Source organism: Pseudophryne corroboree, chromosome 3 (genome assembly GCF_028390025.1).
Source record: "Pseudophryne corroboree isolate aPseCor3 chromosome 3, aPseCor3.hap2, whole genome shotgun sequence".
Lineage (NCBI taxonomy): Eukaryota > Metazoa > Chordata > Amphibia > Anura > Myobatrachidae > Pseudophryne > Pseudophryne corroboree.
Window position 1 is genome coordinate 85044705 of NC_086446.1, and position 13681 is coordinate 85058385.

Below are 13681 nucleotides of genomic sequence, written 5' to 3' on the forward strand. Positions count from 1 at the left end.
CAGTCTCCACCAGAATATAGGTGGTTTTTCTTTCTCCCAGGGAGCTTCCACTATATATATTGGTACCATTTGTGTTACGATTGTTTGTTACATAATACCTGAGCTCATTATAATACAAGATATTGGGTATATTTTATTGAATTGTGACAGTTTTTTATATATGCTTTTTATTAATAAATTTATTTATGCTGTTGAATGGTAGCGCTTCACCGAGTATTCTTTGTTTCACAACCTTTTTTTGGCTGAGGATCAGCACCTCAACCTGGGGAAGCTGCAACCAGTACAACAGCACTTAATTTTAGGTGTCTTATAGCCATTTAACTAGCGCCCACCCACTTTTTTTCTTTTTTTTCTTCTTTCTGGAAGAAAATCGACAGGGCCGAAATCTGGACCTTAATGGACCCCAATTTGAGGCCCAACGTCACCCCTGCTTGCAGGAAATGCAGGAATCGACCCAGTTGAAATTCCTCCGTTGGGGCCTTCCTGGCCTCACACCAAGCAACATATTTCTGCCAAATGCGGTGATAATGTTTTGCGGTGACATCCTTCCTGGCTTTGATCAGGGTAGGGATGACTTCCTCCGGAATGCCCTTTTCCTTCAGGATCCGGTGTTCAACCGCCATGCCGTCAAACGTAGCCGCGGTAAGTCTTGGAACAGACTGGGCCCCTGCTGCAGCAAGTCTTGTCTGAGCGGCAGAGGCCAAGGGTCCTCTGAAAGCATCTCTTGAAGTTCCGGGTACCAAGCTCTTCTTGGCCAATCCGGAACCACGAGTATAGCTTTCACTCCTCGCCTTCGTAATATTCTCAGTACCTTGGGAATGAGAGGCAGAGGAGGAAACACATAAACCGACTGGTACACCCACGGTGTTACTAGAGCGTCCATAGCGATCGCCTGAGGGTCCCTTGATCTGGCGCAATATCTTTTTAGCTTTTTGTTGAGGCGGGACGCCATCATGTCCACCTGTGGTCTTTCCCAACGGTTTACCAGCATTTGGAAGACCTCTGGATGAAGTCCCCATTCTCCCGGGTGGAGGTCGTGCCTGCTGAGGAAGTCTGCTTCCCAGTTGTCCACTCCCGGAATGAACACTGCTGTCAGTGCTAACACATGATTTTCCGCCCATCGGAGAATCCTTGTGGCTTCTGCCATTGCCCTCCTGCTTCTTGTGCCGCCCTGTCTGTTAACATGGGCGACCGCTGTGATGTTGTCTGATTGGATCAGTACCGGCTGATTCTGAAGCAGGGACCTTGCTTGGCTTAGGGCATTGTAAATGGCCCTTAGCTCCAGAATATTTATGTGAAGCGAAATCTCCTGATTTGACCACAGTCCTTGGAAATTTCTTCCCTGTGTGACTGCACCCCAGCCCCGAAGGCTGGCATCCGTGGTCACCAGGACCCAGTCCTGTATTCCGAATCTGCGGCCCTCTAGTAGATGAGCCCTCTGCAGCCACCACAGCAGCGACACCCTGGTCCCTGCCGACAGGGTTATCCGCTGTTGCATCTGGAGATGGGACCCGGACCATTTGTCCAACAGGACCCACTGGAAAGTCCTTGCGTGGAACCTTCCGAATGGAATTGCTTCGTACGAAGCTACCATTTTTCCCAGGACTCGTGTGCATTGATGTACCGACACCTGTCCCGGTTTTAGGAGGTCTCTGACTAGAGATGACAACTCCTCGGCTTTTTCCACTGGAAGAAACACTTTTTTCTGGTCTGTGTCCAGAATCATTCCCAGGAACAGAAGACGTATCGTCGGGACCAGCTGTGCCTTTGGAATATTGAGAATCCAGCCGTGCTGTTGCAGCACTTCCCGAGAAAGTGCTACCCCCACTACCAACTGTTCCTTGGACCTCGCCTTTATCAGGAGATCGTCCAAGTACGGGATAATTAAAAACTCCCTTCTTGCGAAGGAGTATCATCATGTCGGCCATTACCTTGGTAAAGACCCTCGGTGCCGTGGATAACCCAAACGGCAGCGTCTGGAACTGATAGTGACAGTCCTGTACCACAAACCTGAGGTACTCCTGGTGAGGAGGGTAAATGGGGACATGCAGGTAAGCATCCTTGATGTCCAGAGAGACCCTGTAATCCCCCTCGTCCAGGTTCGCAATAACCGCCCTGAGCGATTCCATCTTGAACTTGAATCTTTTGATATATGTGTTCAAGGATTTTAAATTTAAGATGGGTCTCACCGAACCTTCCGGTTTCGGTACCACAAACATTGTGGAATAGTAACCCTTTCCTTGTTGAAGGAGGGGTACCTTGACAATCACTTGCTGTGAATACAGTTTTTGGATAACCACCACACTGCCTCCCTGGCAGAGGGAGTTGCCGGTAAGGCAGATTTTAGGAAACGGCGGGGGGGAGACGTCTCGAATTCCAGCCTGTACCCCTGAGATACTGTTTGAAGAACCCCGGGATCCGCCTGTGAGAGAGCCCACTGTGCGCTGAAATTTTTGAGACGGGCCCCCACCGTACCCGGGTCCGCCTGAGCAGTCCCAGCGTCATGCTGTGGACTTACCGGACGAAGGGGAGGACTTCTGCTCTTGGGAACTAGCTGTGTGCTGCAGCTTTTTCCCTCTACCTTTTCCTCTTGGCAGAAAAGATGAGCCTCCAAGCCCTCTTGCTTTTCTGGGGCCGAAAGGACTGTACCTGATAATACAGTGCTTACTTTTGCTGTGGGGTAGCTTGTGGCAACCAGTTTGATTTCCCAGCAGTAGCTGTGGAAACGAGGTCTGAAAGACCATCCCCAAACAGTTCCACCCCCTTATAGGGCAAAACTTCCATGTGCCGTTTTGAATCGGCATCGCTTTTACATAGCGCTTATTTGTGATGCCAGCCGGCAAATATCCCTCTGTGCATCACGCATGTATAAGACAGCGTCTTTTATATGCTCTATTGTCAGCAAAATATTGTCCCTATCCATAGTTCCGACAGGGAATCTGACCACGCAGCAGCCGCACTGCACCTCCATGCCGAGGCAATAGCTGGTCTCAATATAATGCCCGTGTGTGTATATAGCTTTAAGGGTAGTTTCCTGCTTTCTATCAGCAGGTTCTTTTAGGGCGGCCGTATCCGGAGACGGTAGTGCCACCTTTTTTAATAAGCGTGTCAGCGCTTTATCTACCCTAGGGGGTATTTCCCAACGTGACCTATCCTCTGGCGGAAAAGGGTACGCTGCTTAGAAATTATCAATTTCTTATCGGGGGGAAGACCACGCTTCCTCACACACCTCATATTAATTTCTCAGATGCAGGAAAAACTACAGGTAGTTTTTTCTCACCAAACATAATACCCTTTTTTGTGGTACCTGGGGTATTATCAGAAATGTGTAATACATTTTTCATTGCCTCAATCATGTAACGGGTGGACCTATTGGAGGGTACACTAGTCTCATCGTCGTCGACACTGGAGTCGGTATCCGTGTCGACATCTGTAGCGGGCGTTTTAAAGCCCCTGATGACATTTGAGACGCTGGAACAGGCACAAGCTGAGTAGCCGGCTGTCCTATGTCGTCAAACCTTTTGTGTAAGGAGTTGACACCTTCCATAAGTCCATCCACACAGGTGTCGACCCCGCAGGGGGTGACATCACATTCACAGGCATTTGCTCCGCCTCCACATCATTTTCCTAATCATACATGTCGACACAGCAGTACCGACACACAGCACACACACAGGGAATGCTCCGACAGAGGACAGGACCCCACAAAGCCCTTTGGGGAGACAGAGGGAGAGTATGCCAGCACACACCAGAGCGCTATAGATCACAGGGATATCACCTATAGAGAGTGTTTTCCCTTATAGCTGCATTATTATAATATACTGCGCCTAATTTTTGTGCCCCCCTCTCTTTTTAACCCTTTCTGTAGTGCAGGACTGCAGGGGAGAGCCAGGGAGCGATCCTTCCAGCTGAGCTGTGAGGGAAAATGGCGCCAGTGTGCTGAGGGAGATGGCTCCGCCCCTTTTTCGGCGGGCTTTCTCCCGCTATTTTAATAATTCTGGCAGGGGTTAACATACACCTATATAGCCCCTGGGGCTATATATGGTGTCAGTTTGCCAGCCAAGGTGCTATTTATTGCTGCTCAGGGCGCCCCCCCCAGCGCCCTGCACCCATCAGTGACCGCAGTGTGTGGTGTGCATGAGGAGCAATGGCGCACAGCTGCAGTGCTGTGCGCTACCTTGGAGAAGACAGAAGTCTTCAGCCGCCGATTTTCCGGACCTTCTTGCTTCTGGCTCTGTAAGGGGGACGGCGGCGCGGCTCCGGGAACGGACGACGAGGTCGGGTCCTGTGTTCGATCCCTCTGGAGCTAATGGTGTCCAGTAGCCTAAGAAGCCCAAGCTACCACCACTTAGGTAGGTTCGCTTCTTCTCCCCTTAGTCCCTCGGTGCAGTGAGCCTGTTGCCAGCAGGTCTCACTGTAAAATAAAAAACCTAAACTATACTTTCTTTCTAGGAGCTCAGGAGAGCCCCTAGTGTGCATCCAGCTCGGCCGGGCACAGAAATCTAACTGAGGCTTGGAGGAGGGTCATGGGGGGAGGAGCCAGTGCACACCAGATAGTCCTAAATCTTTCTTTAGATGTGCCCAGTCTCCTGCGGAGCCGTCTATTCCCCATGGTCCTTACGGAGTTCCCAGCATCCACTAGGACGTCAGAGAAAATAAGATTTTACTTACCGATAAATCTATTTCTCGTAGTCCGTAGTGGATGCTGGGACTCCGTCAGGACCATGGGGATTAGCGGCTCCGCAGGAGACAGGGCACAAAAATAAAAGCTTTAGGACTAGGTGGTGTGCACTGGCTCCTCCCCCTATGACCCTCCTCCAAGCCTCAGTTAGGATACTGTGCCCGGACGAGCGTACACAATAAGGAAGGATTTTGAATCCCGGGTAAGACTCATACCAGCCACACCAATCACACCGTACAACTTGTGATCTGAACCCAGTTAACAGTATGACAAACGTAGGAGCCTCTGAACAGACGGCTCACAACAATAACAACCCGATTTTTTTGTAACAATAACTATGTACAAGTATTGCAGACAATCCGCACTTGGGATGGGCGCCCAGCATCCACTACGGACTACGAGAAATAGATTTATCGGTAAGTAAAATCTTATTTTCTCTGACGTCCTAGTGGATGCTGGGACTCCGTCAGGACCATGGGGATTATACCAAAGCTCCCAAACGGGCGGGAGAGTGCGGATGACTCTGCAGCACCGAATGAGAGAACTCCAGGTCCTCTTTAGCCAGGGTATCAAATTTGTAGAATTTTACAAACGTGTTCTCCCCCGACCACGTAGCTGCTCGGCAGAGTTGTAATGCCGAGACCCCTCGGGCAGCCGCCCAAGATGAGCCCACCTTCCTTGTGGAATGGGCCTTGATAGATTTAGGCTGTGGCAGGCCTGCCACAGAATGTGCAAGTTGAATTGTGCTACAAATCCAACGAGCAATCGTCTGCTTAGAAGCAGGAGCACCCAGCTTGTTGGGTGCATACAGTATAAACAGCGAGTCAGATTTTCTGACTCCAGCCGTCCTTGAAATATATATTTTCAATGCCCTGACAACGTCCAGCAACTTGGAATCCTCCAAATCACTAGTAGCCGCAGGCACCACAATAGGCTGGTTCAGGTGAAACGCTGAAACCACCTTAGGCAGAAACTGAGGACGCGTCCGCAGTTCTGCCCTGTCCGAATGGAAAATCAGATATGGGCTTTTATACGATAAAGCCGCCAATTCTGACACTCTCCTGGCGGAAGCCAGGGCCAGTAGCATGGTTACTTTCCATGTAAGATATTTCAAATCCACCGATTTGAGTGGCTCAAACCAATGGGATTTGAGAAAATCCAAAACTACATTAAGATCCCACGGAGCCACTGGGGGCACAACCGGGGGCTGTATATGTAGTACTCCTTTTACAAAAGTCTGGACTTCAGGAACTGAAGCCAATTCTTTCTGGAAGAAAATCGACAGGGCCGAAATTTGAACCTTAATGGACCCTAATTTGAGGCCCATAGACAATCCTGTTTGCAGGAAATGTAGGAATCGACCCAGTTGAAATTCCGCCGTCGGGGCCTTCCTGGCCTCACACCACGCAACATATTTTCTCCAAATGCGGTGATAATGTTGTGCAGTCACCTCCTTCCTGGCTTTTACCAGGGTAGGGATGACCTCTTCCGGAATGCCTTTTTCCCTTAGAATTCGGCGTTCAACCGCCATGCCGTCAAACGCAGCCGCGGTAAGTCTTGGAATAGACACTGAAGCAGGTCCCGTCTTAGAGGTAGAGGCCACGGATCTTCCGTGAGCATCTCCTGAAGTTCCGGGTACCAAGTTCTTCTTGGCCAATCCGGAGCCACGAGTATCGTTCTTACTCCCCTTTGCCGTATAATTCTCAGTACTTTTGGTATGAGAGGCAGAGGAGGAAACACATACACTGACTGGAACACCCACGGTGTTACCAGAGCGTCCACAGCTATTGCCTGAGGGTCTCTTGACCTGGCGCAATACCTGTCCAGTTTTTTGTTGAGGCGGGACGCCATCATATCCACCTTTGGTTTTTCCCAACGGTTCACAATCATGTGGAAGACTTCTGGATGAAGTCCCCACTCTCCCGGGTGTAGATCGTGTCTGCTGAGGAAGTCCGCTTCCCAGTTGTCCACTCCCGGAATGAACACTGCTGACAGTGCTATCACATGATCTTCCGCCCAGCGAAGAATCCTTGCAGCTTCTGCCATTGCCCTCCTGCTTCTTGTGCCGCCCTGTCTGTTTACGTGGGCGACTGCCGTGATGTTGTCCGATTGGATCAACACCGGCTGACCCTGAAGCAGGGGTTTTGCCAGGCTTAGAGCATTGTAAATCGCTCTTAGCTCCAGTATATTTATGTGAAGAGACATCTCCAGGCTTGACCACACTCCCTGGAAGTTTCTTCCCTGTGTGACCGCTCCCCAGCCTCTCAGACTGGCATCCGTGGTCACCAGGACCCAGTCCTGTATGCCGAATCTGCGGCCCTCTAACAGATGAGCACTCTGCAACCACCACAGAAGAGACACCCTTGTCCGTGGAGACAAAGTTATCCGCTGATGCATCTGCAGATGCGATCCGGACCATTTGTCCAGCAGATCCCACTGAAAAGTTCGTGCGTGGAATCTGCCGAATGGAATCGCTTCGTAAGAAGCCACCATTTTTCCCAGGACTCTTGTGCATTGATGCACAGACACTTTTCCTGGTTTTAGGAGGTTCCTGACAAGTTCGGATAACTCCCTGGCTTTCTCCTCCGGAAGAAACACCTTTTTCTGAACCGTGTCCAGAATCATTCCCAGGAACAGCAGACGTGTCGTCGGGGTCAATTGAGATTTTGGAAAATTCAGAATCCACCCGTGCTGTTGCAGCACTACTTGGGTTAGTGCTACTACGTCCCCCAGCTGTTCTCTGGACCTTGCCCTTATCAGGAGATCGTCCAAGTAACGGATAATTAATACGCCTTTTCTTCGCAGAAGAAACATCATTTCGGCCATTACCTTGGTAAAGACCCGAGGTGCCGTGGACAATCCAAACGGCAGCGTCTGAAACTGATAATGACAGTTTTGCACCACGAACCTGAGGTACCCTTGATGTGAAGGGCAAATTGGGACATGCAGGTAAGCATCCTTGATGTCCAGGGACACCATAAAGTCCCCTTCTTCCAGATTCGCTATCACTGCTCTGAGTGACTCCATCTTGAACTTGAATTTTTGTATGTACAGGTTCAAAGATTTCAGATTTAGAATAGGTCTTACCGAGCCGTCCGGCTTCGGTACCACAAATAGTGTGGAATAATACCCCTTTCCCTGTTGTAGGAGGGGTACCTTGACTATCACCTGCTGAGAATACAGCTTGTGAATGGCTTCCAATACCGTCGCCCTGTCTGAGGGAGACGTTGGCAGAGCAGACTTTAGGAACCGGCGAGGGGGAGACTTCTCGGATTCCAACCTGTAACCCTGAGATACTACCTGCAGGATCCAGGGGTCCACCTGTGAGTGAGCCCACTGTGCGCTGAAATTCTTGAGTCGACCCCCCACCGCCCCGGAGTCCGCTTGTAAAGCCCCAACGTCATGCTGAGGGCTTTGCAGAAGCCGGGGAGGGCTTCTGCTCCTGGGAGGGAGCTGCTTGGTGCACTCTCTTACCCTTTCCTTTGCCTCGGGGCAGATATGACTGTCCTTTTGCCCTCTTGTTCTTATAGGAACGAAAGGACTGCGGCTGAAAAGACGGTGTCTTTTTCTGTTGGGAGGGGACCTGAGGTAAAAAGGTGGATTTCCCGGCTGTTGCCGTGGCCACCAAATCCGATAGACCGACCCCAAATAATTCCTCCCCTTTATACGGCAATACTTCCATATGCCGTTTGGAATCCGCATCACCTGACCACTGTCGCGTCCATAAACTTCTTCTGGCAGATATGGACATCGCACTTACTCTCGATGCCAGAGTGCAAATATCCCTCTGAGCATCTCGCATATAAAGAAAAGCATTCTTTAATTGCTCTATAGTCAATAAAATACTGTCCCTATCCAGGGTATCAATATTTTCAGTCAGGGAATCCGACCAAACCACCCCAGCACTGCACATCCATGCAGAGGCGATGGCTGGTCGCAGTATAACACCAGTATGAGTGTATATACTTTTCAGGGTAGTTTCCAGCCTCCTATCAGCTGGATCCTTGAGGGCGGCCGTTTCAGGAGACGGTAACGCCACTTGTTTTGATAAGCGTGTGAGTGCCTTATCCACCCTAGGGGGTGTTTCCCAGCGCGCCCTAACCTCTGGCGGGAAAGGATATAATGCCAATAACTTCTTTGAAATTAGCAGTTTTCTATCGGGGTTAACCCACGCTTCATCACACACTTCATTCAATTCCTCTGATTCAGGAAAAACTACAGGTAGTTTTTTCAGACCCCACATAATACCCCTTTTTGTGGTACTTGCAGTATCAGAGATATGCAAAGCCTCCTTCATTGCCGTGATCATATAACGTGTGGCCCTACTGGAAAATACGTTTGTTTCTTCACCGTCGACACTAGATTCGGTGTCCGTGTCTGGGTCTGTGTCGACCGACTGAGGTAAAGGGCGTTTTACAGCCCCTGACGGTGTCTGAGACGCCTGGACAGGTACTAACTGGTTTGCCGGCCGTCTCATGTCGTCAACTGATTTTTGTAACGTGCTGACATTATCACGTAATTCCATAAACAAAGCCATCCATTCCGGTGTCGACTCCCTAGGGGGTGACATCACCATTACCGGCAATTGCTCCGCCTCCACACCAACATCGTCCTCATACATGTCGACACACACGTACCGACACACAGCAGACACACAGGGAATGCTCTTATCGAAGACAGGACCCCACTAGCCCTTTGGGGAGACAGAGGGAGAGTTTGCCAGCACACACCCAAGCGCTATAAATATATAGGAACAACCCTACAGAAGTGTTGTTTCCTTTATAGCAGCTTAATATATCAATATCGCCAAAAAAGTGCCCCCCCTCTCTGTTTTTTTACCCTGTTTCTGTAGTGCAGTGCAGGGGAGAGTCCTGGGAGCCTTCCTCGCAGCGGAGCTGTGCAGGAAAATGGCGCTGTGTGCTGAGGAGATAGGCCCCGCCCCCTATTTCGGCGGGCTCTTCTCCCGATGTTTGTGAGACCTGGCAGGGGTTAAATACATCCATATAGCCCCAGGGGCTATATGTGATGTATTTTTAGCCAGAACAAGGTATTATCATTGCTGCCCAGGGCGACCCCCCCCAGCGCCCTGCACCCTCAGTGACCGCTGGTGTGAAGTGTGCTGACAACAATGGCGCACAGCTGCAGTGCTGTGCGCTACCTCATGAAGACTGAAAAGTCTTCTGCCGCCGGTTTCTGGACCTCTTCACTTTTCGGCATCTGCAAGGGGGTCGGCGGCGCGGCTCCGGGACCGGACTCCATGGCTGGGCCTGTGTTCGATCCCTCTGGAGCTAATGGTGTCCAGTAGCCTAAGAAGCCAATCCATCCTGCACGCAGGTGAGTTCACTTCTTCTCCCCTAAGTCCCTCGTTGCAGTGAGCCTGTTGCCAGCAGGACTCACTGAAAATAAAAAACCTAATAACTTTTTCTAAGCAGCTCTTTAGGAGAGCCACCTAGATTGCACCCTGCTCGGACGGGCACAAAAACCTAACTGAGGCTTGGAGGAGGGTCATAGGGGGAGGAGCCAGTGCACACCACCTAGTCCTAAAGCTTTTATTTTTGTGCCCTGTCTCCTGCGGAGCCGCTAATCCCCATGGTCCTGACGGAGTCCCAGCATCCACTAGGACGTCAGAGAAATATGAGATACACCAGAGAATGTGGGGAGGAGACTGGTCAGATCTCTGGGCTGGTAACACAGAGTGACATGATGTGAGGGGAGAGCAGGAGTATAATAGGGGCTGATGGCTGCTGATGTATGAGATACACCAGAGAGTGTGGGGAGGAGACTGGTCAGATCTCTGGGCTGGTAACACACAGTGACATAATGTGAGGGGGAGAGCAGGAGTATAATGGGGGCTAATGGCTCCTGATGTATGAGATACACCAGAGAGTGTGGGGAGGAGACTGGTCAGATCTCTGGGCTGGTAATACACACAGTGACATGATGTGAGAGGGAGAGCAGGAGTATAATAGGGGCTGATGGCTCTTGATGTATGAGATACACCAGAGTGTGGGGAGGAGACTGGTCAGATCTCTGGGCTGGTAACACAGTGACATGATGTGAGGGGGAGAACAGGAGTATAATAGGGGCTGATGGCTCCTGATGTATGAGATACACCAGAGAGTGTGGGGAGGAGACTGGTCAGATCTCTGGTCTGGTAACACACAGTGACATGATGTGACGGGAAGAGCAGGAGTATAATAGGGGCTGATGGCTCCTGATGTATGAGATACACCAGAGAGTGTGGGGAGGAGACTGGTCAGATCTCTGGTCTGGTAACACACAGTGACATGATGTGAGGGGGAGAGCAGGAGTATAATAGGGGCTGATGGCTCCTGATGTATGAGATACACCAGAAAGTGTGGGGAGAAGACTGGTCAGATCTCTGGGCTGGTGACACACAGTGACATGATGTGAGGGGGAGAGCAGGAGTGTAATAGGGGCTGATGGCTCCTGATGTATGAGATACACCTGAGAGTGTGGGGAGGAGACTGGTCAGATCTCTGGGCTGGTAACACACAGTGACATGATGTGAGGGGGAGAGCAGGAGTATAATAGGGGCTGATGGCTCCTGATGTATGAGATACACCAGAGAGTGTGGGGAGGAGACTGGTCACATCTCTGGGCTGGTAACACACAGGAGTATAATAGGGGCTGAAGGCTCCTGGCTCCCTCACTGTACAGATGGGGTATGGGACTCAGGGTCAACAGTGTCCAGGTCGACAGTATGTCAATACAGGAAATAGGTCGACATGAGGTTTTTTTCCGTAAAGTGACCGGGAACCCCAATTAGTGCACCGCTTCGCTCTCCATGCTTCGGGCAAGTTGCCTTGCTGCGACTGGTACAGGTTACCGTTCCCATTTGTAGTCCACATGGATCGGAAAGTATAAAAAAGCTCAGAAAATGGAAAGAAAAAAAAAAAAAAGTGAAAAGCTCATGTCGAACTTTTCCAAGTCGACCTTGTCCATGTTGCCCTAATGGCCGTGTCGACCTATTTCATGTGCCGACCTCACTGTCGACCAATGGGTGTCGACCTAGAGTCCGGATACCGTACGGAGGAGGGTGCAGAATAAGTAAAATGTGTGACTCCTCTGTAATTACTGATTATTACTCACCTGTGCTGATATCTGTAGGGATTTCCTCCTCCTTACACTGCTGGTCATCCCACACATACGTCTCCTCTCTCTTTATATGTTCTGCCTTAATATCACTCACATACGTCTCTTCTTCTCCCTCTATATCTTCTGCCTTTATATCAGTCACATACGTCTCTTCTTCTCCCTCTATATCTTCTACCTTGATATCACTCAGACCTCCAACCTAAATAACCAACAATAAATAAAACACTTTCATAATGTCTGATTGAATGAATTGAGGGTAATCAGCTGTATAAGACACACACAGATTCTCTGCAGATCATATAGGGCCGAGTTAAGCATGGATTGCAAAAGCAAAATCTTTCTCTAATGGGCAAAATCATGTGCACTGCAGGTGGGACAAATATAACGGGAGGTACTCGATATCCTGGCGCTCTGCATACCGGCACCGGGAAACCGACCGCCAGGATACAGACTATTCTTCGTCTTGGGGTGTCCACAACACCCCTGGAGGGAGAATAAATAGCGTTGCGCTCACCCTCCTGCCAGCATCCAGGCGGTCGGGATCCCAGCGCCAGTATATCATAGTACACCCAAATAAAACAGGTTCAGAGAGAGTTAGATTTGGGTGGGTTATTTTGTTTCTGTGCAGGGTAAATACTGGCGGCTTTATTTATACACTGCAATTAGATTTCAGTTTGAATACACCCCACCCAAATCTAACTCTCTTTGCACGTTACATCTGCCCCCCCCCCCCCCCCCCTGCAGTGCACATGGTTTTGCCCATTAGAGAAAGATTTTGTTTTTGTGATCCATGCTGAATCAGGCCCATAGTGACCGTCACTTTGGTCTATGGCGAGACTCTACATCCCACTTACCTGATCCTCCTGTGGGGTCCTGTGATTCTCCTCTGTACAATACTGTGAATATAGAGTATGGGGACATCTCTCTGGGGAATCCCTGTTACTGGGTCCATCTATAGGAGACACACAGTGACAGAGTACATTGTACATAATCAGAACTGCTCTCCATTATAATAAATTAGTTTTACGTGACCCAGCAGTATCCCCTGAGCAAGAGATTGTAGTAACAGAATAAGAATATGTGACCCCTCTCTGTAATAAGTGATTATTACTCACCTGTGCTGATATCTGTAGGGATTTCATCCTCCTTACACTGCTGATCATCCCTCACATACATCTCTTCTTCTACCTTAATTTCAATCACACCTTCACCCTAGGTAATCCACAAAACAATAAAAACATTTTTAGAAATGTCTTATTTCATTAATTCACATTAAGTAGAAGAATTTCAGTAAGACACACACAGCTGCTCTGCAGATCATATAGTGAAAAGTCACTCTGGTATATTGGTGAGACCCTAAATCCCACCTACCGGACTCTCCTGTGGGGTCCTGTGATTCTCCTCTGTACAGTCCTGGGAATGAGGATGGTGACATCTCTCTGGGGTATCTCTGTTACTGGCTCCATCTGTGGGAGACACACAGTGACATAGTACAGTGTATATATGTGACTAGCAGATAACGGGGTATATTTACCAACGTTCGATTTTGTACTCGATGTAAAGTTCAATTTAAATAAACTGAAATCGAATCAAACCAAAATTTGTCTTCACTGTTCAAATTGTTCATTTACTAACATTTGGTTTTGAAATCAATTTCAAAATCGAATTCGATGTGTGTCAATTTTGACTTATTGTTCGGCTTTGGATGTCCATTTCAAAATCGAACATAAACCCACCTATAAAATGAATATAAAATCAAATGAAATAGAATAGAAACCAACATGCACTTCCTTATGTATTCCTATTGGACAAAACAGATCACATGCAAGAAGCTGCTGTGGTTCCTCTAATTCTTATTTGCATACATCTTCGATGGTGGAA

The 13681-nt window shown here is 49.2% G+C and overlaps 1 protein-coding gene across 1 annotated transcript in view; it reads right to left on the reverse strand.

Annotated features, from left to right (window-relative positions):
- The window catches only part of LOC135057187 (uncharacterized), an 826406-nt gene that overhangs the window by 663808 nt on the left and 148917 nt on the right, over positions 1–13681 (reverse strand). The window contains 4 exon segments of the mRNA XM_063963085.1: positions 11795–11999; positions 12655–12752; positions 12916–13012; positions 13172–13266. Of these exon segments, the coding sequence (XP_063819155.1) occupies positions 11795–11999; positions 12655–12752; positions 12916–13012; positions 13172–13266 (495 nt within the window).